The sequence below is a fragment of the Mustela putorius genome, unplaced genomic scaffold (assembly GCF_011764305.1).
Source record: "Mustela putorius furo isolate JIRA1106 unplaced genomic scaffold, ASM1176430v1.1 tig00000407_pilon_pilon_pilon, whole genome shotgun sequence".
Classification (NCBI taxonomy): Eukaryota; Metazoa; Chordata; class Mammalia; order Carnivora; family Mustelidae; genus Mustela; species Mustela putorius.
Window position 1 is genome coordinate 26460780 of NW_025421373.1, and position 25191 is coordinate 26485970.

General features: G+C 49.4%; 1 protein-coding gene across 2 annotated transcripts in view; it reads left to right on the plus strand.

Annotated features, from left to right (window-relative positions):
* The first annotated feature begins 775 nt into the window (after window positions 1-775).
* Window positions 776-25191, plus strand: part of GALNT10 (polypeptide N-acetylgalactosaminyltransferase 10) — a 213986-nt gene continuing 189570 nt past the window's right edge. For both annotated transcript variants that reach the window (XR_006606628.1, XM_045079595.1), the window contains exon 1: window positions 776-1062. Coding sequence is in view for 1 of the 2 variants with exons in the window: in XM_045079595.1 (XP_044935530.1) it covers window positions 904-1062 (159 nt within the window). In the remaining variant the exon portion in view is untranslated. The remainder of the gene's footprint in view (window positions 1063-25191) is intronic.

Sequence of the window (25191 nt, forward strand, 5' to 3'; positions counted from 1 at the left end):
AGCAAAGCTCCTGCAGGGAGGCTCCGGTCCCCTCCCGCCGCTTTGCAGGCACAACAGACGGGGGTAGGCGGGCGCAGCACTCCACAGTTTACAAAGGGCGTTCACAACTAACGCCAGGAACTCTGAGAGGAGGAAAACTGGGGGCCCGCCGCAGACCCGTGCACGTGGAGCACAGTTACGGCTCCACTGCACGCCCGGGACTCCCGAGTCCCCGGGACAAAGTTGGTCCCCAGAGCGGAGCCACTCCAAGGGGTGGGCAGCCACAGTCCCGAGCGTCCCGCGGGCTGGAGCACTATCTGCACACCCCCGTGGGGTAGTCCGCAGTAGAGCTTGAGGGCAGAGCTTGGGGCGGGGGGGTGGAGGGCTTGGTGGGGGGGGGGGGACGGGGGGCGGTCCCCGGCGCGTCCGAGCGCGCGGACCAGCACCTTCGCTCAGCCCATACCAGTTAGCGCCCAACTCGCCAACTCCGGGACTTTCGCAAAGCTGCCGCGGGCGGGGTAACCGCGGAGGAGCGGACCGCACCATCGCGGCCCGAGAGGGGGAAGCGCTCGGCTCCGGGGCCCCCGCCGCGCCGGGGCGGGCGGGGAACAGCCGGGACGAGGCCGGGGCCCGCGGCGCCCAGACTTCAGCCGCCGAGCTGGAGGGGGGCGGTGCGGGGCGCGAGGCTCGGCCGGCTCAGGGGCGGCGGCGGCGGCGACATCCTCCCCCGTGGCGGCGGCGCGGTGGCAGAGGCCGGCTCCCCGGCCGGCGAGCGGCGGAAGTGCCGCGGAGTTGGAGCGGGGCCGGCGCCGCGGCAGCTTCTCCTCGCCCGAGCTGCTGCCGCCGCCGGGCGGACGGGCGGACGCGCGGAGCCGGGGGCCGTGCGGCGGGGCCGGCGGGGCGCGGCGGGGCTGACCGGCCCCGATGAGGCGGAAGGAGAAGCGGCTTCTGCAGGCGGTGGCGCTGGTGCTGGCGGCCCTGGTCCTTCTGCCCAACGTGGGGCTCTGGGCGCTGTACCGCGAGCGGCAGCCCGACGGCACCCCCGGGGGATCGGGGGCGGCGGTGGTCCCGGCGGCCGGACTGGTGAGACCCCCGTTGCTGTGGGGGGTGGGAATACTCTCTCCCCGCATTCACCTGGAGCCTTCGGTTCCTTCCTCCACCTTTCCTTTTCTGCCTCCTTAGCGTCAGCCCCTGAGACTCTTCGGTTCTTCGGTTCTTCCCATTTTGGGGATTGGGAACATTGAGGCTCAGAGAAGGACAGGGATTTGTCCAGGGCCCCCGTGTCAGCCAGAGGCCGAATCAGAACTAGAAACCGACACTCCTGGTGCTCAGTCTGGAAGGTCTGTTTCTTACCTTAGGTTACCATCCTCCTTTCTGTCCCTGTCTGGTATTCCCTTTCCTCCCAGCATCTTTTGCTTTTGTAGAGTCCTGTCTGCATTCCTGTACCCCAGGGTGACTCCTTCTTCAGGAGCTGCCGGTCCTTCTATTTAGTGTCCAGGTCTTTTCTGCTTTTGTCCCCACCTGCTGATCCAAGATTGCCTCCTCAGGTCAGCCCCTTTCCTGTTTTCCCATCTGGGCAATGGGACACCTGACCTCCCTCCTCTCCCCATTTGTTTGCCCTCCCCTCTCCTCTCCCTCTCCCTCCCTCTTTCCTAGACCTGTGGGTGCCTTGGAGGATACAAAGATCATACTCCCCTTGGAGCTTCAGGTCTAGGGGGAGGGAGGAAGCTCTTGGTTCTTGAGGGACCTCCTGCCTTTGACCTTCTGGGAGTCCAGAAGTGGGAGTTCTGGTGGAGGGACCCCCAAAATTTCCCAGAGGCTATTTGTGCGCCATGTGACCTGAGGATGGAACATCAGGTGCCTTCCGTGTCCCTTTGGAGAGTACCCATGATCCCTTTTGAACTTGTCCAGTTTGATTAGGTGCGTTGTTTCTTGCAGCCAAGACTAGGATCTTAATCGTTCCTGCTTCTGAACTCACCCACGTGTGTGTGTGTGTGTGTGTGTGTGTTGTGTCACACATAGATATAGACTCATAGCAGAAAGCTTTGTCAGAGCCCTCCTGCCTTCCCAGCTCCTGGCTCAGTCAGTATGGGTGAGTGTACACATGCTTGAACTGTTCCACGCAGTGGGACATTTCATTCAGGTTTTCTTATGGCATTTCTTGGTCCCATGGGAAGTGAATAACTTGCCCATCGGGGTCAAACTTGACTGATTGTTGGCAGGATGAGGGAAGGAACTGACTTTTGAGGTTGATGTTTTTCTCTCTCTTCCTGGTATCCGGCTGCTGCCTGGGCAGCCTGGCATCTTGAGCACAGAGGGAAGGCTGCTTGCCACAGGGATGACCAATATGAGTACAGCCTGTCACTCTGGGAATTGTTGCAAACCGTCCTGGAGGGCCTTGGTGATCTTTTTGGTCGATCTCATTGTTTGGATATTAAGCTCCTTCAACTCTTTCACTAAACCCCTGGTTCAAACCCTGAAAGACATATTAGACCTCTTTCCCTTAAATTCTGTGTGCATATGAGTTTTTCCTTCATGAAATTTTTCTTCTGTTCTTACCCTGTCCCAGCATCAGGGGCCAGAGGTCAGGGTTCTGTCTTAGCACTACCTGTAACTTGATGTGTTTGTCTTTGATCACCTCTCATCTCCCTCTCTGAACCTCCCTTTCTCCATCCGTAAAATGTGGTTATTGGTCCAGATCCAGCATTATGATACCATCAGTGAATCAATGAGGAGTACAGTGGCCACTTGTGCCTTTCCTGAGGGCTGGGGTCCCTTGTAGCATCCCCAGCAGTGGGGGCTCCATACTGGACACAGCCCCAGGTCAAGGTGGGGAGTGTCCTGCCTGAGCACTAATTCTCCTTTAGAATATCTGGAGCCAGTTCTGAAATAGCTCCTGACATTCTGCCTCTGCCTGAAGAAAGCCCTCGTATTTCATTTGTCGTGAATGCCAGAGACGTCCTGATTTTCATTTTCTGTAGACCCAGATGTGTAGAGAGAAGGTCAAGGTTAACTGCCAGTTTGGCTTGAGCTTTCAAAGTAAATTACTCACTTGTGCAAGAGGGAATTGATGGAGTAAGGCAGCCTTTTGGGCGAACAGATCAGGGAGCAACAGCTGGGCACTGCTTAGAGCCCTTAACTGGAATGGACAGACAGGCTCATCCGCGAGGGTCTAGTTCTCGCTCATTTCTTTTGCCCTGGAATATCACGAGGAGGAGGAAGAAGACGTGAAAGGGTGTGGTGGTGGGTGTGGGGGCTATGGATGCCTTATCCTTGCTTTAAAGAAACTCGCCTTGCTTCCTGGGAGTAGCAGAAAGGAGCTGTTTCTCCAGTGAGAAGCTCTGCTAGGTGCTGTAGGATTCAGCATTCATCTGCTGCCTTTCAGGAATACTCTGCCAAATTTCCACACAGCCACTTTTTGTGTCACTCTCCTGCAGATGCACAGCACCAGGCTTGGCCCCCAGTCCCCTTTCTGAATGTCAGCTGGCCTTGAGGGAGGAGGCTGAGTTCTCAGAGTGATGGTGTTCTGTCCCTCATCCCAGGCGGCTGGAACATGCGCCGAACACATCAGCCTGCTCTCTGGGAAATCTGGCATCTGGAGCGCACAGGGCTCCTTTCGACAGGGCTGAACAGTTCAGAGCTCACCTTGTCACTCTTGTGATTGTTGAGCATCATCCCAGAGCACCTTGTTGCTCTTTTGGGGAGAAATAACTGCAGAGGCTTTGGAGGAAAGTCTGGCAGGACTTTATCCACATGCAAAATATGTTCCCTGTGGGTTTGAGGGTTAACATACCCACTGTTAGAGCAGTCCTTTAACTCCTTGACTTCTCCCCTGGATTGAAGAATAAAAGAGTTTCAAGTTGTGAGCATTTATCGTCTACTAGAAAGTAAGTCTATAGAACTGTTCTGCTGGCTCATCCTAGGTATAGTTCTGGAGCTGGGTAGGGCAGCTGATTTATAAAGGACACATAATGCTTTTAGGATTTCAACATTTAGCTGGTCAGACAGCTGGCTTCTCAGAGAGTTGCAAAACTGAGCAAGAAAAGCCAGTCCTGAAGCCATCTTCATTCTATTTATTGATTTATTTAAAATTTAACTAGAGCCATCTTCATTTTAATTTAGGTGTCCCGCTCATTCCTAGCCCCAGTCTGTTTAATGCCTTGGTTTGATCCTGCAGTCTGCTTCTCATTCCAGACCTGGGAACTAGCTGTCAAACACCCATGTTAGGAAATGTGATGTAGTCTCCTCCCCCATTTCAGAGCCATAATCTCTTGTGAGAAATGACTTCATTGGATAATAGCGACTGTGGAATGGAAATTGGTAGGATAATAGAATACCAGTGATTTTAATTTTCAAGTATTAAGAGTTTTTCTCATTGTGTCAGAGCTGAACCTTATTCTTAGAACGTCCAGAAATCAATACCTTCCCTCTCACCCCACCCCTTTTTCGTCTTCCTGGCGGCACAGCCTTACCCATCAGAAAGTTAAGCACCATAGAAATGTAGCCTTGGAATGATTTCTTTAATTTTCCACGGAGGGGCTGGGACCCTTTATCCTGCTAATCTCTTGTCTGTCTGCATGCCCAGCTGAAATCTGATGCCAGTGGGGCTCGGTTGGTTTGGGTTGGTTTCCCTGAGCAAATCTGGCTCCCTGCATTCCTTCTGTCATCCTAGGTTTGTACACTCCTCGGAGCCCAGCTAAGGAAGGCCTGGGGACAGAGGCTGGGGTTCTAGTTCCTCTCTCCTGCCCCTGAACTCCCCGTGGGATCTTAGGAAAGTGGTTTAACCTCTTTGGTCCTTGATCTCTCAACTATAAAGTAAAGGTTTATATTCAGGAGAGGGAAGGTAGATGTGTATCATAATGGTGCTCCCCTTCCCTGGCCAGGGCAGACCTTGCTCACTAGTCTCTTTCCCACTAAGCCCGGACTTGGCTTCAGACTGTTTCTCCACATTGCTACCCAAGTGGAGTTAATGGCATGTTGAAATTTATTTGCGACACAGGGAATAGATCTTCCGTTAGGATGTTTCCAACTTGAGCTTCCTGGGGCTCCATGAGTTTGTTTGGAAGCACATACTGCAAAGGTCCAAACAGTAGAAGTATGTTAAAACAGGCCTCCCTGTACCTAGGTTGTGACACAGCTTACTACTTAGGGATGTGTTTATACTCTGAGGGTGGTCAGTCTTTAATCTGTTGGCACCAGTGGCACAATAACAAATAAGGGAATCAGGGATGAAAACGCAAAGACCCATTTCAGAGATAACCATCTAGTTGCTGATCGTACTTTGTACACAGTTGATTCTTACACAAGGATGGCATCAGGAGCCCATCACTGAAAAACACCCCAGAGGCAAACTGGTGGTTCCTGATGGTGTTTGCACTGGGTTCTGTATTTTGTATATATCTGACCCTCAGCATCCCATCTAGATATCCTGGCTTCCAGGAAGACTGAAATAAGAGTCTTTCTTCTCAGAGAACCTCTGTCTTCCCGCCCAGTGCAGTGGGGAGAGGAGGTTCCCTGTACCTTCCTGAGTTCCTTTGGCTAGCAAATGCATCGTGGCCTCCCCTTCCAGAAAAGTCTTGAAGGAGGAAACGCATCCTCTTCTAGAACGTAGCATAAGGCTTGGTACTTGGAAGACGGTCAGAATGTGTTTGCTGAATGATTGAGATGTGTCGGAGCTTCAGAAGTCATCTCTTCAGCCTCCTTGTTTTGTAGGTGTGGAAACTGAAGCCCAGGAGAGGGGAAATCTGTTCTCAGAGCGGGTAGTGCAGATCAGAACCCGGTTCTTCTCCACATCCCTGCTCTATTTCACCATGAATATTTTTACCCCCACATCCCAATAATTGATCCTTCTCTACCATTATCACACATTAGTCAAGATCATCTGTCCCGGTTTTGGAGCGTGATATTTAATGCCCAGTTATTGGCTGGAACTTATCTGGCTTTTTTGCAGATCCATTTTTATACATTTCTTCCCAAGTTTTTATAGCATTAAAGCAAGTAAAATGAATCAGACTTTAAGGTGGCAAAGGGATCCGACAAGGAAATTGAGAAAGTAAATGGGTGCATCGCATGCGGCATCATTACTGCCACCTGTGGCAAATGGCGCTCATGTGAGCTGAGGAACCACTTTGGATTCTCTGTCACTTGTAAGTAACAGAATGGGCTGAAATGAGTAAGGGGATATATTAGCTCCTGTAATCATGATGGCTTCAGGTATGGTCTGATCTAGAGGTTCATGGCCTAGACTGAGCCCTTATGGTAGCAAAAAGTGGTTGTAGCTCTTTCCGACCTCATATCCATACCCAGATCCTGGAGGAGAGAGTCTGTCTCTTGTGGTAGCTTTTCTACAAGAGAGAGGGAACTTTTTCCCCTCTAAGTGCTAGCAAGATCTCTTTAGGTATTAACTGCCCAATATAGATCTAATATGCTCTCTAAACCATTCACACTTGTCAAGAGCATGAGCTTTGCTGATTGACTTAACCCACCCTGGAGCTAGGGTGAGGCTTGGGCCATCGGAATTGTAGAAGAGCAGTTCCCAGAGAAGAATCCGAGTGCTTTTGTGGGAAGGAGGGGAAATGCAGTCTAGGGGGGATGAAGACAACAGGTGTCCATTCCGGAACCTCTACTGACCTAGTGTCCCAAGCTGCCACTCCTGGGGGAATCAGGCTTGGTCCCTGAGGTAAAAACCTCTCGGCCATTGTGGACTCAGCGTTGATCACTGTACCTTCAGTCTGAAGGTCTGTGTTCTCATCCCAGCTCTGCCATCTTTTGGCTGGGCTGTTGCACTCTGGGAGCCTCACTGTCCTCCTGAGGAAAGCTGGAAGGTAGAGGCTTGCCAGTGAGGAGTAGAGGGCTGAGATAAAGTGTGGTTGAAAGCTGTCTTTATTCAGTCTTGCCTGTGAGTTCTGCTACTGCTTTCCCCCCCCCACCCCCGCCCCAGACGTCCAGAGAGCTGCTGCCCACCCTCCCTGTGTGTGTGTGTGTGCTCACACACACACACACACACACACGTTCAAAGTCAGTTCATTGAAAATTTCTCTCAAGCTGAAAAAGAACTTCTGTCTCTTCAGCTTCGACTTTTTTTTCTGCCTGGCCTTCTTAGCTGGAGGAGGCGGAGTGTTCATACTTTGGAAGCTAGAGGAAGCTAAACAATTCAGCTTGCTGTGGTGGGTGGGTGTGTATTTATGAGTGTGTAGCTTTCTCTCCATGTGTCTCTCTCCTCTCTCTCTCTTATCTTTGGATGGTTCCTGTTTGCTGCCCTCTGCTGAGTGTAGATAGGAGAAGGAAGGGAAAAAAGCAGGCCCACGTTTTCCTTCCCTTTGGTTTTGAGAGAATTCTGAGCTTCGGATGCTGGATTTTCTTCTGTTTGCTTGGGTCATAAAAGCCCCAGCATTAAATGACACTAATAAGGATGGTGATGGTACAGATGACAGGGAGAATGATGAGGTTAATAATCATCATCATAGCAGCTACCATGTGTTTGGCACTTACTCTGCTAGGCAGTGGACTAAGAGGCCCTTTACCTGTACATCTTGTTAAACAATCCCAATTAGAAACAGGCAGGAATGAATGAGGGAACCAGGGCTCACAGAGGTGTGAGTGCTGGCTGGATGCGTAGTCTGTGCAGCCTGTGGTTGTGGAGCTGGTGTTTGAGCCTACAGGTCTCTGACCCAGGGCCTAAGCAGGACAAAGGACCCGTTTCCCACCCTGCCCTTCCATGTGCTCCTGCAAGGCTGCTAGGGGAGCCCTGACATCTGAGCAGATGGGGAAGACCACTGTTCTAAGACTGAACCTCTGCCGTGGCTGAGGAGCAACCCATGAAGTCAGTTGGTGGTGGTGTGACCTTGACGAGGAACCCTCGCCCAACCCCCACTGAAGCCCCATTGGCAGAGGGACTGCCCAGTCCTCCTAGATTGAGCCGCTCTGGGGCAGTATATAGGGCTCTAGTTTTAGAGCTACACTGCTTGATTCAGATCCCTGTCCTTGGGGAAGTCACTTGACCTCTGTGCCTGGATTTCTTGATCTGGAAAATGGAAACAGTGTTCTGTATGTATGTGTTGAGGGGGGTTCTTTCGGTGGTTGAATGAATTGTTGCTGGAAGCTGAGCAGTTTTGCTGCTGATCAGGGGTGGGAAGGAAGGTGTGTCTGCACAGGCTGCTCTTTGTACCCCACTCCCCCCCACTCTTCGGAATCTGAAGCAATTATTGAGGGCACCTTCCCACTTCCTGCCCTAGGAAAGAACCCAGCCCCTCTGCATCCTTCTAGGAAGTACTCTTTGCCACCTCCAGGAAGTTTTTTTTTTTTATTTGTTTGTTTTTAGAGAGAGCTTGCATGTGGGGGTTGGGGGGTGGCAGGGGATGGGAAGAAGGAGTGAGAGAATCTTAAGCAGGTTCCACACCCATTGTGGGGCTGGCTCTCAGAACTCTTGAGATCACGACCCAAGCTGAAATCAAGAGTCGGATGCTTAACCCACAGAGCCACCCAGGCCTCCCCAGGAAGTCTTTTGTGGTCACTCCAGCCCCCAGGAGTTGCTTACTGGTCTTAGGTCCCCTGAGCACTGATCTTATCATCTGCCCGCTTAGATCAGGTGACTTTCCAGAAACGCAGGGTCTTGTGCTTCTTCCTGTGGCTGGCACCTGTCAGGCTGTTCCTTGTCTCTCAGCCTCCACCCAGGCTGCTCCCTTGCCTCTCATATCTCCTTCCCTGCCACCAGGCCCCTAAGCCTCACTCACTCCTACAGGGGCAGCCTGCAGTTAGGTGGTCTCCTAAAAGGGCCCAGAGCCCCTTACATAAATGCATCATGCAGTGTAATTGTTTTTATTTAATCTGCCCAGAGTGTCGGCTCCCGAAGGCAGGGACTAAACTGTCTCAGTCACCCACTCTTGTTTGCCCAAAATATTTGCTGAGTGACTGAAGAAGCGAGGGAGTGGATGTTATGGCCGGTACTCAGTAACTTTCTGGCTGAGAGCAGGAAGCTTAGCCTTGAAGAACGGTTCTTTGCGGGTGCTTCGCAGTCCCTGGGGAGCCTGTTAGTGGGGACTCTAGGGCTCATGCCCAGGGAGCACGATGGGACCAGTCTGGGGTGGGCCAAGGATCTGCGTATTTAACAAATTCTGTTGAGAGTCCATCTGGGAACTCTCGCCTTTCTGCCCACATCCTCAGCTCGTCAGCACCCCTGGGAGGCAGAGCTCACCTTCCCCAGGGGCCAACTCCATTCTCCCAAGGAGCGCTCTGGGACTGCCTTTGAACTTGTATTCCTGAGGAGTGTGTTTATTTGCAGTTCCCCAGGTTGGCAAGCAGTGCTCCCAGAGGGCTCTGTGGTGCCTGCTGTTCGTGGCACTCTATCAGTTGCCTGGGGTTGGGGAACCAGGATCCTGGATCCGGGATCCGGGATGGGCGGTGCACTTTGAAAATTGCTCTGCCTCAGGCCAGGAGGACTCTCTGGGTGTCTCATGTTGTATTTTCCCTGATGCCTGTGGTCTGTTGCTCTTCTGGGATGGGCGCTCTGCCCTCCTGCCTTGGGGGCAAGGAGGAGGTGCTTGGAAGTAGGGGTTAGGGGAGTACTGAACCAGGGCCTCCCTGGGAAGGTGTGGCATTAGGAAGGCCTCTGCATCTCTCCATTGAGCCAGGAGTGCGGGACTGGGCACAAGCTTCTCTGATCCCAGGCCCACCACTGGCATTTGCTCGCTCACTCGGTTTCCCACTCGGGACTTCAACTCCAGCCTGACCCTAAAATGAGCACAGTGGTCACTGTTCCACAGTGTTGTGAGGATTACAGTAACGATGAGAAAGCTGAGGTGTAGAGGGGTCACGGACATATGTAGGGCCACACAGCTAGGAAGAGATGGAAACAGGATTCCAGCCAGGTGTCTCACTCCAGCAGAGCACCTGGCCCCAGGCTTCCTTCTGCTGCCTTGCCACCTGCTGGCCCTATGACTCTGGGGGAGCCTCCCTTTACTTTCTTCCCCAAGACCACACTTGCTCCCTCGGGCAGCCTCCCAAGAGCCCAGTTAACTGGGGTTGAGTGTGTGTACGAATCTCTTCCGTGAATTACAGATGCCAGCTTCCTCCAAGGGGCCCGAGGGGCCGGCTGTGAGGCAGAGGGTGCTGGTGGGGGCTTCTGGAGGAGGGGGGTTTCTTAAAGGAACAGGTTGGAAACATCTGGTGGGGGAATGTGTGTGAGAATTACTTCCTGCTGCCGAAGCACATTGTATGTGCGAAACTGAACACTGTTATTTTAGTGTGTTTCCTCCTGAGTATTGATCCGCGTCAGCGGCTGACAGTGAAAAAATATATATGCATGTCTATTTGTGATATAATAGGTTTCTAAATCTGGCCTCTAACTAGGGAAGAGTTCGTGATCATACCTGTAGTAGGATTCCTGGTCATTTTATTGACAATAATCCTTAATGACTCTCTCCCTCAGAGAACTTCATTTGACCTTTGTACTATTTTTTTTTTTTTAAGCCTTACCTATATGCTTTAATGGAGGTGCAGGCCAGACACAGCCATCCATGTGTCTCCCATGGTTCACCCAGGGTTGGCCCACAGATGGTTGGGCATCTTTATTTAAAAAAAAAAACAAAACTTTTTTTAAAACAAAATTTTGTTTATTTATTTGAGAGAGAGAGCGCAGGTAGAGGAGCAGAGGGGGAATGGAAAAGACAGGGAAAGACTCAAGCAGGCTCCACACTGCACACAGAGCCCTAAGAGGGGTTTGATCTCATGATCTTGAGATGGTGAGCTGAGTGGAAACCAAGAGTCAGCCGTTTAATCAGTGGAGCCACCCAGGTGCCCCAAGGGCATCTTTATTTTTAAGTGTTGGAAAGTTGTCCCTACTTAACACTGGGATATTTCACATTTAAAAAAATTCTCACTTCTGGCTTATGAGAAAATATGTGAAAGTCTTGCTGCTGGGCCCGGTGTCACAGACCGTGTCTGGAGCTAGGCCGCAGTTGCCTGCTCTAGACAGGTCTCAGCTCAAACCTCGGTTCTCCCTTTCACATAACCAGCCTGGCCTCTGGAGGTTTGTGAGTTTGGGACCCCTCCTTTCTAACCTTTGTCTACTTTGTTCTGTTGATGTCCCCGGGGAGGCACAACAGGGCTTATGAGCCCACTTTACAGAAGAGAAAACTGAGATTCGAAGGTCATAGGGACGTGCGTGACTAGTCACAGAGCCAGTAGGTGGAGGCTCGTCCTTTTTGACTCTAAGCCTGATGCACTTTTTGGTGTGGGGGAGAAGATAGTTACTTGGAAATAGAAACATATAAACCTTAGGCTTTTGAACAAAGTCACTTGAGTTTATATCCGGATGATTTATATTCCAGCTCTGTCTGAGCCCAAGAGCCATTCACCTTGTTTCTCTGTGTTTTTAGGTATTCTGAATTTGAGGGCTACCCTGTCTGACGAAGTTTGCTCCAGCTGCGTCAGGGGCTGCTGTAGGTTTGTTAGAAATGATGAGAGCACAAAGCCCACTTTGTTTTCTGCCTTGGGCTTCCTGGCATGTCAGGAAACCCCAGAACGTGCATTCTTGTTACTGCCGGAGTGTTGGGAGCCTAAAAGGAGAGGAAAGACAGCTTTCCAGCAGGAATGGCACATGCTGCATTCCCTTGTCTGAGGAGGCCTCAAAGGCCTCTGGGGGCATTTCTGGAAAAGAGAGGGCTTGTGTGAGGGCTCTGAGCTAACTGGGTGAGGCAGTTCAGCTGAACACAGCCACCTGTGTCTATGAGTACGGGACCCTTTGCTGGGGGCAGGGGTGGCTGCAGCTCCCCTCCTCCCGCCTGCTTCAGGAACCTTCTTTAGAGGTTCCAGGTGGCTGCTGGTGTGGCAGTAGGGCATACATGGGGTATTGGGCACAGAAGGTGTGGCAGCCGGTCCAGAGCTGAGAGTTTGCTTTCTGAGCCCTGGCTCCACAGCAGTGACAATAATGATCATTAGTTTATTGAGTTCTTGGTGCATGCTATGAACTGGGCTTTTCTCGGTTCTTCAGCACGGTATGTGCTCTTACTGTGGTCCTTTCGCAGATGGGAAGGCCGATGCCCAGGAAGCTGAAGCTGCTTCCCAGACCTGCAGGGGAAACAAGTGGTGGGACTGTGACTGAGACTTCTGACTCTAAAACCTGTGCTCTTAACTACCATGCTTTAGTGACACCATGGCAAGTCGTGGAACCCCTCTTGACCTCCATTTCCTCCTTTGTAAAGTGGGGATTGTGTTCCCGGCATGCCAGAAGAGTCCAGCTAAGAGGACTGGTTGGTTTTCAGACTTGCTTGTGCCCCTTGCTCTGGGCACTTGTCAGACAGCGCTCTCGGCTCTGTTCTCTTTCCTGCCGGGGTAGGCAGGTCCCCTCTGTTCTGGAGCCCTAGGGTTTCCCTGAGGAGGAGTTCGCAGGGTATATGTGGAGTGTGCCTCCCTCCCCAGCTGGGATCCTGGCTGGGCTGCTGCCCTTCCTCTCCCCTGGCAGTGGGAGGCCTGGCCAGGGAACAATGGGGCACATTAAGAAGGCTGCCAGGTGCCAAGCCAGAGGTATTGAAGGGACATTTGATTAGTTTTAATCCTAATTGTCAGGCTTTTGTTCCTTCTTTGAGGAGTTAGAGGGGAAGGAAGCTGGGATGGCTTTCCTGTCTGTGTGGTTCATGTGGGCTCTCCTGCTTTGGGAGTGAATATGCCTCTTCCATCCCCCCCCCCCAGCCGTCCTCAACCCTCTCTGCTCTGTGTCCGTCTGTCTCTCCCTGTTACTATGCTGTGTGTGTCTCTCTCAGCAAGTGATAAGAGATGAGACTGAAGAATCCCTAATTCCAAGGGGCTATCTTTCATCTTGCCCCATCTCCCCCAACCTCATCCTTGCCAAGAGGTCAGCGGTTTTTGGCTTGAACACCTTCAGTGAGAGGAAACTCACTCTCTTAGCTCAGCAGAGTCTTGGGTAATCTGCTATGGCTCAGGGAGGCTTAGAGGATTTCTCGAGTGCCCACTGTCTTTCTTTTCAGGCTCTTCTCAAATCTTTCCTTTCCCAGAAAGTCTTCCCTGATCTTTCCAGTTAGAATTAATATCTATCTCTTGCAAATGCTTATAGAATTTAATTTGTCTAGCTTTAGTGGCACGAATGTTATAGTGCTATGTTTTGCTGTTTCTCTAGGCAGAGGAAAGTAATGTTGAAGGAGCTTTCCCAGTAGGACAGCCCGTTGGGTGAGGTTCCAGCTGGAGAGAAGGGATTGCAGAGAGCTGCCATGTGGGCCTGGGCTTCCTCCTGTTTCTAGAAGGTCCATCTCCAAACTTGGCCAGTGTATGTTATGTATTCTTTCAGTCCAGAGAATATGTCAGGCTTCGTGGGCCATATGGTCTCTGCAGCGACTTCTCAACTCTGTCATTGTAGTGTGAAAGCAGCCAGAGATAATACATTAATGAACAACTCTGCTGGGTTCCAATAAAACTTTATTTGCAAAAACAGGCTGCAGACTGGATTTGGCACATCATGGTTTGCTGACCCATGTTCTAGTCTCTTCCCAGTGGAACAAATGTGTTTAGTTGCTATGTGACCCTAGGGGTGGTGAGGTCCTTCTCCCAGGACCCCATCTACCATTAAATGGATGAATGCAATGTTATGGGTTGAATCATATCCCCTAAAAAGATACGTTGCAGTCCTAACCCCCATACCTCAGAATGTGGCCTTATAAGGAAATAGGGTCGTTGCAGATGTAATTAGTTTAGATGAGGTCATGCTCGAGTAGGTGGGGCCTCAATCCCATACCACTGACCGGGGTCCTTACAAGAGAGGAGGAACTTTGAGGGACAGGACCGTGGGGAGACTGAGGCGGAGACCAGGGTGATACTGCCTGCAAACCCAGGAACGCCTGGTGCCCCCAGCAGCTAAGAGAGGCACAGCTAAGAGAGCCTCCTCCAGAAGCTTTGGAGGGAGCATGGCCCTGCCATCACCTTGATTTTGAACTTGTACCCTCCAGAACACCGGAACAATATGTTTCTGTTGTTTTAAGCTGCCTGCTTGGTGGTGCTTTTTCATGGTAGCCCTAAGACATACATGCTTGGACCGTTTCCCATTTTCTCATCAGATTGTTTCATGGATGTGCGTGAATGTGATGGTGTGTTGTGTTTGGGTAGAGGTGGATAAAACACTCTGCAAGGCAGGCATAATTGTCATAATCTCTTCCAGCTACTTGGATTCCTTTTTAATTCGTGGAAAAATCCTCTTTTCCTATGGAGGATTAGCATATTACCCTGCATGTATGTATTCTTTAATGCCACTCTCCTTATTAACAGATCAGCCTCTTTTTAAAAAATTCTTTAACTTAGCTATTAGCCTGGAATACCAATGAGTAAATACTTGGTGCATACTGCCTTTCATTTAACCGTATTATCTTTCTTTTTCTGAGTTTCAGGTATAATGATTTCAGTCATTTCTTTTTGTTTTGGGTCCCAGCTTAATTGATTTGGGGTCCTACTATGTGTTAAGTATAGAAAACAGCTCCTGCCTTCAGAGGGCTTTTGGTCTACAAGGGGCCTGGACGGGTAGGTTCTCAGTGATGTATGCACAAGGCAGGGCATACTTAGTACTGAAGGAGGGGTCAGCCCTGTGTTGTGATACTCTGGGTGGGGGAGCAGATTGCATGGGTTGAGGACATCTGGAAAGTAGTGACTTTTAAGGTGGCCCTGGGGAAGGAGTGAGGCCTCTCAGGTAGCAGAAAGCAGGGAGCCCATTCTAAGAACAGGAGTAAGCCAAAGTCACTGAACTTTCAGATGTCTGTTAAGTAGCTGTAGGGAGGTAGGGCCAGAGCTCTGGTGGGAGGCTGGGAGGCTGGGCAGGCTGGACTTCTGGAAGTAGGGAAGCCATGGACAGGTTTGCTTTTTTTCCTTTTTAAAAGATGATTTATTTATTTATTTGACAGAGAGAGAGAGACAAACAGCGAGAGAGGGAACACAAGCAGGGGAAGAGGGAGAGGCAGGCTTCCTGCTGAGCAGGGAGCCCAATGTGGGGCTCAATCCCAGGACCCTGGGATCATGACCTGAGCCAAAGGCATAGGCTTAACATCTGAGCCACCCAGGCCCCCTAAACCCCCCCGCCATGGTCAGTTTTTACACAAAAGTCGATCTGAGCAGAGGGGCCAGATCAGAAGGGTGAATATGGCAATGTGGGAAGCACTGGGGGCTGCAGGCCAGTTTGGGGGATATACAAGTGGAGGCAGAATGAGTCCGTTCATTTGTGCATTATACCCCGCAGTGGTCCAGACACTGTACCAGGTAGTGAGGACATGAAGAGGTGTAACCTGCAGCTCTGAGAATCAGATACTCATAATACGAACTATACCACGCAGGCTACTTTTGCCAGGCACAGTGTGAAGCACTTTATATAAATTGCTGTTCTTAATCTTCATAGCAACCCAAAGGTACACACTGTAATAGCCCCATGTTATAGATGAGGGCACTAAGCACCAGCAAGAGGAAATGTTGCACCCAAGGTCACAGGTTGGTCACTGATGGAAATGTAGGGTCCTGAGCCTTACCACTAACCTTGACTCCATACACCCAGCAGGTCATTCAGAATAGTACGATCTTCTTCTGATGATTGCAGGTGCGGGTTCTACATGAGCACATAGGAGAGCAGATAAACCCAGGTGGGCTGGGTGGGTGGAGCAAGGAAAGGCTTTTTTTTTTTTTTTTTTTAAAGATTTTATTTATTTATTTGTCAGAGAGAGAGCGAGCAAGCACATGCAGACAGAGTGGCAGGAAGAGAGAGAGAGAGAAGCAGGCTCCCTGCTGAGCAAGGAGCCCGATGTGGGACTCGATCCCAGGACCCTGGGATCATGACCTGAGCTGAAGGCAGCTGCTTAACCAACTGAGCCACCCAGGCATCCCACAAGGAAAGGCTTCTTAAAGGAGGGAATCATCACCTAGGCCTTTGAAGGTGACTTAGCCAGGCAGGGAAAGGGTTAGCTGTGTAGTGGGGAGTGCAGGCATTTTCAGCAGTAGGGACAGCACAGTCAAAAGCCCAGAGTGGGGAAAACAGCTTGGCATATGCAGGGCCTTCCAAGTTCAGTGTTGCTGGCCCCTAGAGAATAAAGCCAGGAGGGGACTTGGGAGAAGCTGGAATGTAGGTAGGGCCAAGTTCACGGACTGGACTCTGCCTTGTGGTTCCTAGAGACCTGAAGGGTATTGGGCAGAGAAGTCTTGTGACCAGATTTGCTTTCTGACGGGTCCAAGAGTTGGAGAAGATCCAAGAGGTCATTTTGTCAATCACTGTCAGATGGCTGCACGTGAGGCCAGATGACATAGAGGAGCTCCCAGGACAGGATTCATGAGGCCAGTACACTTCAGCAATGGGACATGACTCAGAAGGCTCAGCCTGTAGTTTAGGCAGTGTTTGGGTCTGTGGTTCTGCTTCATTCAACATGTCATTTATCCAGCAGATTTTGACTGAATACTGAACGTGCCCAGACTGGCTTTCTGCTGAGCACTTGACAGTCCATGAGGAAAAGAATTGGGGTCTGTCCTTGAGGACCTGATGGACTACTAGGCAGATAGTTCTGGAGCAGTGGGATGCAAGCAGCCGTCGAAGTGGCCATGGGGCCCCAAGAGCATGGCAGAGGATGCACGGTAGGCTTTAGAGGGATCTCCCGGCTGCCCCTGCTCTCCTTGCCCCTGACCTAGCTCACTTCTAGGCTTATAAGGCTGCAGGTTTGCGTGGACTTGAATCCCAGCTCTGCCCTTCACTAGTTTTGTGACTTCAGAACTTATTGAATCCTTTGATGTCGTCTGTTTTAAAATGATCACCATAGGGGCGCCGGGGTGGCTCAGTGGGTTAAAGCCTCTGCCTTCGGCTCAGGTCATGATCCAGGGTCCTGGGATCGAGCCCCACATCAGGCTCTCTGCTCAGCAGGGAGCCTGCTTCCTCGTCTCTCTCTGCCTACCTCTCTGCCTGCTTGTGATCTCTGTCTGTCAAATAAATAAATAAAAATCTAAAAAAATAAAAAATAAAATGATCACCATAATAGGCCCTACCTCAGGAGATAATTACCAGTTCACGTTCACAAAGCACACAGAATAGTGCCTGGTGTATTAGAAGTGGTCCATGGATGCTGATGTTCTTTTAGGCCCAGCATCCCTTAGCCCAGACCCTCTATATGAGGCACAGTTTAGGTTTTGGAATTATGTTAGTCAGGGTCCAGTCAGGAGAGAGAAACCACCCAGTAATCTAAACACAGAAAATTTCATATAAAAATTATCACCTATGACAAGAAATTGAAATAATGAAGGACTGGCTATCACGAAGTAGAGAGCGCTCTGAGTATATTCTAAAGAACGTGAGAGTAGCAAAGAGAGGGGCAGCCTCTACAGGTAGGGCTCCCCCCTACCCGTAGAGCTCAACTCCTGTTGAGACAGAGTTTCTAAGGAAAATCCCCCCAGCTTGGGGCTGAGATAGAGCACTCCCAGGAGAGGCCCCCAGGCTGTGATCTTGGCTTTGCTGGGAAGGGCACAGGTGTGCTGACTGAGTGGCAGAGAAGCAGTCATGGTGCCACATCAGTGAGCTGTGCTGGGGACGCTGATCACGGCGAGGGGCCTCATGGAAGGCCCTCCGCTGCAGCATGGCACACGGGAGCGGGTGTGGAGGGGGAGCTGCTTGGTGCTGTCCATCACTGCAGTGGGACAGTGGGCAGGTTGGGCCTGCTGCTCTAGTCCCGTGCTAGAGAAGATGTAACTGAACGTGGGTTTGATCCCTGGTGAGTCACTGATGGGAAACTGTACCAGGGAGAGTTGTCACACAAATGTAACTTTATTTGTGGCAGATAAGGAGATCCTGAGGAATAACTTCCAAAGCTGGAAGTGACTCCATGAGCATGGACGAATGGGTTCCTTTCATTTAGGGTTAGGATGAATATTCACCATATGTAGAGGTGGGCACAAGGTTGCAGATACACCTTAAGGAAACAGGCTTTATATATACTGTATGTTATGGAAATGAGGCTTGTGCTCCTCCTTGGGGAAGATTTTAGTGTAATGAGGTAAAGGCGGTGGTCAATCACTCCATGGGTCACTCTGTGGTCCATCCACTCAGGCATGAGTCAGAAGGGGAGCTGAAATGGGTCTGGGTGGTGTGGGCCTCCAGAGCTCTATTGGACGGTCATCACTGCTTGCAGCGTGTTTCGGTTTCCATCACGAGGTGCTATACCCCTTGGGTCTTTTGCCTGAAATAGGAGATAAGCTGGGAAAAAAAGAGCTTAAGGAAAAATGTAGGACAAAGGCTGGTGGGTACAAGCATGTGAGCGGCAAGGTCAGGTCCTGGGGTCCAGCTGGTGACAGAGTCATCGTGCTGCCTGCCTGGCACATACATCAGAACCAGGATGAAAAACAGAGAAACAGGAGAACCCTTCCTCCTGCAGTGTCTCTCCAGCATCTTCTACTGGTCACTGTCATTACTATGAATATCATGTTATCTGGCGAGGGAAAAAGGTGTAAAGGGCCCAGATCCCTTTTCACACAGCAGTCGGTGAAGGGGGATTTGTGGTTTAGAGGCAATGAACTGCTCAGTGGCACAAAAGTCTTTCTGATTTAGGAAAGTTGATACAGCGCATACACTGTATTATTAATAGCCCCAGTAGGACCTCTGGTAGGTCCCCATAATCATAACACACTTTTTCCTGTGGCAAAAATATAAGGATATTCACACTAAGTGATAAGTAAAGACCTGGCTTCATGTGCATTCAGGCCAGGTTTTGTCCCTGAGTTATAAAAAAAAAAGTTATAAAACAGAGCTTTTGGGGGCACCTGGGTGGCTTAGTTGGTTGAGCATAACACTCTTGGTTTTAGCTCATGTCATGATCTCAGGGTCCTGGGATTGGGCCCCGTGTTGGGCTCCCCACTTGGCAGGGAGTCTGCTGGTCTCCTCCTCTCTGCCTTTTGGCCCTCCCCTGTTTGTGCACTCTGCCCCAGTAGATAAATATTTTTTTAAAAAAAAGCTTTTAGATTCTGAACTCAAGGCTAAAGGATTGTTGCCTCATGTTCTTTTCATCACCTTTCTCCGCACAGCTGTCAGAGTGGTCTTTTTGGAAAATGTACATTATGCCACTGGCTAAGATAAAGACTCAACTGTACTCCAGGCCCCCTCCCTCCCTACACTACCGTCTCCCCCCCACCCCCCTACCCCGCCCACCATTCATGCTGACCTTGAACAAACCATCTTGCTGCATGGAGCATTCTTTAGTTGCCCTGCTCCTCCAGATACACACACACACACACACACACACACACGTGCGCACAAATGGCTCAGTTAACACTGCCTCACCCTTCAGATCTCAGCTCAGGGGTCAACCTCATGAGAGCCTTTGCCCCTTCTTTGCTCCCATCCCCCAGCCCTCATCCCCAATGAGGCCTTTTTTTCTTTTCTTCTTCTTCTTCTTTTTTTTTTTTTTTAGGCCTTTTTTTTCTTTAAAGCACAGGTCTTAGTTTGTGATCACACAAACTTAGTGTGATGACTTGATTCATATGTCACCCTACGAAATGCTAAGTGCCGTGGGGACAGTGGCTGTCTGTGTTTGCCCCTCATGATTTTATCCCCAAGGCTTTACACAATGCCTGGCATACGGCATATTTGAGCAAGGAGAAAAATGAATGGACAGGCCTGGATTGGATCCTGAACCAGGAAAAAAGGAATTTGCTGTAGAGGGCGTTATGGAAACAATTGGGAGAATTTGATTATGAGCCGTCGGTGAGAAAGCAGTATTGTATCAGTGGTAAATTTCCTGACTTTGGTGTCCTTATTTCTAGGAAATGCAGCCTAAACAATTTAGGAGTAAGGGGTTATCATGGCTCCAGCTTTCTCTCAAATGTTTCAGGAAAAAAATTAGAGTTTAGATAGATTGGGGGGAGAGGGAGAGAGAATACTAAACCATGTGGAAGACAGTAATAGCACACATGGGCAGAAGATATGTAGGCATCCGTACGCTGTTCTTGCACCTTTTCTGTAAGTTCAAAGTTACTTCACAACATGATATTTTAATTTTTTTTTTAAGATTTATTTATTTATTTATTTTAGAAAGAGAGAGAGAATGAGCACACATGCTTGGAGGGGTAGAGGGGGAGGGAGAGAGACTCTCAAGCAGACTCCCCGCTGAGCCTGGAGCCTGACACGGGGCTTGATCTCATGAACCCAAGATCATGACCTGTGCCCCAATCAAAAACGAGATGCCCAATTGACTGAGCCACCCAGACACCCCCACAACACAACATTTTTAAGAATTCAGTGAATAGAAATAAATGAACAAAAGAGAAAAGGGATGCTGGAAGACCCTCCCAAGTGAAAGGCAAAGGGGCAGGAAAGGGCTTGGCTTCTCTGGGGTACTTTGAGGGGGCTGTGTAGCTGGTGTGTGGTCCTGGGGCTGGGGATAGGGTCAGCTGGGACTGCGGAAGGATCAGCCGGAGCTAGGTCCCTCATCTGGGCCGCTGGCCTGTGCACGTTTTGAGGGTGTTTCGCCAGCCTTAGCTACAGTCGTCCACTTTCCTCCTCTGTTTCCCTGTGGTGGTTACTGAGCTGAAGCCTGAATGGGTGAAGTCAGCCCATCTTGGGTCTTCCATCTCATTTCTCTTGTGGCTTAATATTAGGGAAGCTCTCCTCCAGGTATGAGGATTACTCCTTCTACCCCAAAACTGCAACTCTCCTTTTGTCTGTTGTTTAACTCACCACAAGGCTCCCATCTGGGGTATGTTTTGCTGTGTAACAGATTATCCTGAAATCTGTGGTAGCTTAACACAGCATTTATTCTCTCAGTTTCTGTGGGTTAGGAACCCAGGCTTAACCAGAAGGCTGTGGCTTTTGGTGGGTCTCTCATGAGACTGCAGTCAAGGTGTTGACCAGCACCACAGTCATCCAAAGTCTTGACTGGGGCGGGGAGATTTGCTTCGAAGAAGGCTCATTGATGTGGCTGTTGTCGGAGGCCTCAGTTTCCCAATGCAACGACGTCTCCATAGGGAGGCTTGAGTGAGGCTATTGCATGGCAGCTAGTTCACCTCAGAGCAAGGGATCTGAGAGAGCGAGCAAGAGGTCACAGTTCCTTCTGTGACCTAGTCTTCGAAGTTGCACGTTGTCATGGACACTTTGTTTTTTAGTTAGAATTGAGCCACTACTTTCAGCCTACTTGCACAGAGAGGAGACTTAAACCCCACCTCTTGAAGGGAGGAATGTGAAAGAACTTGTGGAGAGGTGGTTCCAGGGATCCGAGGCATGGATCAACTAGTGCCCTCTAGAAGTTTACATCTGCTTAGGGATGTAAGACACGCTCTGAAACTGGTCATAAGAACCAAGATTCTCCATGGCAAGCTAAGGCAGAATGGATAGCAAAAAAGAGCTCTTTGGAACACCTGAGCTGGGCCTTCACAGATGAGCAGCTCCTCTTGGTTCTTGACCCTGATTCCTGGCACTGTTGTACAATGCTGATGAGTACTGCTGGTAGCCTTGGAGCATTTGCACTGTGATGGGTGCTATGCCAAGGAGGGCTGCCTCATAGAGCAGCTCCGTCTGTGAATAGCATTCCTTGGAATTAGTGTAGTAGGACAGTCCCGATGCCTTATGTCATCTCATTTATTGCTTTGAATTGCCTTATGAGCTTGCTATCAGTATCCCCATTTTACAGATTATAAAGGTAAAGTTTAGAGACCGTGAAGAACTTAACGCAAGATCACACAGCTAGAAAGTGGCAGAGAGCTGAAGATCGCCTGGCCCGTAGGTCTAAATTCGGCGCTGTGCTTCAGAGCTCTAGAGCCGTGAGCAAGTGAATCGAACCTCACTGTGTCGCTTACCTCATCTGTAATATGCAGATGACACTGTTTCATGTCCCCAGTGCAGTGCCTGACAGGCGGTAAGCATTAGCTCCTACTGCTGTTGTCATCAGTGCAGAGTCAAACACACAGTGTGCTGGCCTCAAGTTCTTTGCGTTGTTTTGTTATAAAGGGCGAGAAGCAAGTAATAACTCAGCCGCCCCCTGCTTCGTGTGTAGGGATTACAGATTTGCAAAGAAAAATAATTTGACCAGGCTGAACATGCCAGTGGGTCTTCAGTGACTGATGCTGCCGTTTTCAGTTTCTACTTTATTCCATGAGGGTGTGAATGCTTTGGGAGACACATGCTTGTTCCCTCCTCTGCATGGGCCTAGGTGATGGCCAGACTGGGTTTTAGGAAGCCAAACTGGAGTTGGCAGCTTTCTTTGGAAATGCTTTCCCTGTTGGGAAGCAAGGAGCACCAGACTGAATATCAGTCAGGATGTAAGTCTGTGCTGTGTGTCCTCAAGCCAACTACTAAACCTTTCTGGGCTCCAAGGGCCACCCTTCCAGGGTTCTCCATCAGAAAGAAGATGGAGAAAGAGTGTTTTGAAAACCGTGAAACTCAGCCTCAAGGCTTTGAACCTCTTCATTTCTTTCTTTTTTATTGTTTTTTTTTTTAAGATTTTATTTATTTATATGACTGAGAGATAGAGGGCACAAGTAAGCAGAGCAACAGTCAGAGGGAGAGGGAGAAGCAGGCTCTCTGCTGAGCAGGGAGCCCTATGCGGGGCTCAATCCCAGGACCCTGGAATCACGACCTGAGTCAAATGCAGCCGCTTAACCAACTGAGCCACCCAAGCACCCCTCTTCATTTCTTTCTAACCATTTGAGAAACGGTGGTTCCTTAAGCAGTTGGAATACAGAAAGGCCGTGTGATGGGAGTTACTCCTCCCTACCCGTTGCAACCCACACCCTCTTTGCTAAAACATTTTTGAGAAAAATCAGTTTTGATCTGAATTCTGAATTCTTGCCTCTAAACAAAACCAAGAACCAGGTGGTCCTCTTTTTGAAAATTCAAACCCAACAAGCAACTTGGGGGACTTATCTTTTAAAATTAATCTTTTTTTCTTCTCTTAATGAATTGGCATTTGTCTTCTGCACCAGTTCATTATGGGATTCATCCGAATGTTTCATTCACTGTGATCTCAGAAGCAGTGTGCACTCACTCACCGCCCGTGGGAATGACAGAACCCACTTTGAAAAAGAAAAAAAAAATCTTCCTCCTTTCATTTCCTCACTTTAGAACACTTCCTTTTTTAAACTTAAAAAAGGGACTAATTTTTTTCTTTTTAAAATTTGGATATGCATGAACCTTTTTTTTTTTTTTTTTTTTAACAAAACCACTGCGCATCTCCGTATCTTCGTTACCCATGGAGGTTACTCATAAGCCCTCCCTGGATCATCTGGTGGCACAAAGTGATGGGAGGGAGTTCAGTCAGTTGTCTGTATAGGAGGCTCGTTCTCAGTGTCTCTCCTCCATTTTCCCATTGTTAAACTGTACTTAGCGGAAGACAGAGGGGAGAAGTTGGGGGAAGAGGAGGAGGAGGAGGAATGTCAGAGAGGAGGCTGGAGCTGTCAGCGATTCCTGCTCTCTAGCTGTCTGACCTCAGAGCAATTACTTAAATCCAGAGCCTTGTCCCACCTTTAAAATGGGGATAATGACAGTAATTGCTGTGTTGTGGGGCTGTGGCGATGATGATCTGAGAAAGTACATGCCGGAAAAATGCTTTTGTAAATGCCATTTTACTGGTACTGGTACTGAGAAATGATTGCATATATGTATGACTTACATGATTTTTTAAAAAATTAGTTTTAAAAGGGTTGCTCATATTTTTAGAAACAGAGTTTGAGTTGGAAGGGAATATTAGGAATCTTTCAGTACACTGGCTCACCGTGGGGAGGAATCCTCCCTGTGGCAGCCTTTGGCTTGAATAGCTCCAGAGATGGGGAGGTCACTACCTCTCCCTCTTCTTTTTCTCCTCATCCCAGCCCTTTAGTTCTTGCAGATATAGGACATACCAGTGATTTTCTTTTTCCGTAAGATAGCAGAAGAATAATGTCACGGTTAAAAAAGAATAAGCGTGCCATGGCATGCATTATGCAAATCTGCCGTCTGTACACATTGCTGCTGGAGGTATGTTAGCCGGTCTCCGAAGTATTTGAATTACTTGTTTGGGGGATCTGGTATTCTCTCTACCAGAAGCTACTGAGTTATCAGGACTAAGCCTGCCTGAGCCCCAGAGCAGGAAGACGACCTGGCAGGGCCCTCTTAGCTCTGTGCATCTGAACATCTTTCTCTTTTTCAGCCGGTGGGGTCTTTTTTAGCTGTAGATAGGTACGGATTTCTCTCAGAAGGTAGTCTGACAGCAGTTGTTACCGCTCTCCTTCCCCTCCTCACTCTCCCTTCTGAAAGGGGGCCGGGGGAATCCCTTGGTGGAAAGCCTATTTCCTTCAGGCCTGCTCCTGCCCCTGGGGAGTTCATTTCTTCCTGTTCAAGATGGAACAGTGGGGGTGAGGAGGGGGGCCCAGGGCTGGGAGGACCTCAGACGCTGTGCTGGGAACACTTTCCAGACCGCCTGTGGAGGTCTGCCTGGGTGCTTCAGGGATTCTGGAAGCGTTTGTTCACGTTGTGTGGACTCTTGTTAAGCTGTCATAAAATTTTTAAACCACTTATATGTGTTATGGACTACGTTTTTACATGTCAGAGGTCACCAACTTACTCTCCCAGTATCTGTTTAATTGAAGAGCGTCCCAACATTGCAGAGTAGGCTGTGTTTAAAAAAAAAAAATACATCTGCTTATTCATCAAATATATTTACTATTCATTATATCACAAATATTTTCTCAACACCGGGTAATTAAAGTAGAATAGGGAAACTGTACCTAGAGGCAGAGGTGAGCTGTAAGGTGTTTTGTCTCTCTCCTGAGGTCAAATTATGTTGATCAGAACAGCTGCATTGTTCTTATTAGTTGACTAAGGACATGTTATTGGTTCAAAAAGTTAAAATTTATAATAATAAAATGCAACTTAGTAATCAAAGACTTCACTCACTGAAAACCCACCACCCTTTCATAGAACACAGAACTGGCATCCTTCAGAGTAGCTGGGACCCTCTTCTGGCCCTCATTGCTTACATATTGAATTATGCCCCAGGTAGTTTGGATAACAACATGATATTTGCATTAGAAGGCCTTTCAGCTGGCATTTTTATTTTCATGTGTATGTCCCAAGCACCTGCTTTTTACTTGTGAGTGGACCCTGGCAGATTTTTCCCTTCTGGATTTTGTTGACACATGGAAGAAAGAAACTCCCCTCTCCGTGCTCATGAGTAAGAAATTCTTCCTTCTGCCCAATCCCAGATGGTCATGCTTTTATTATAAGCCCATAACATT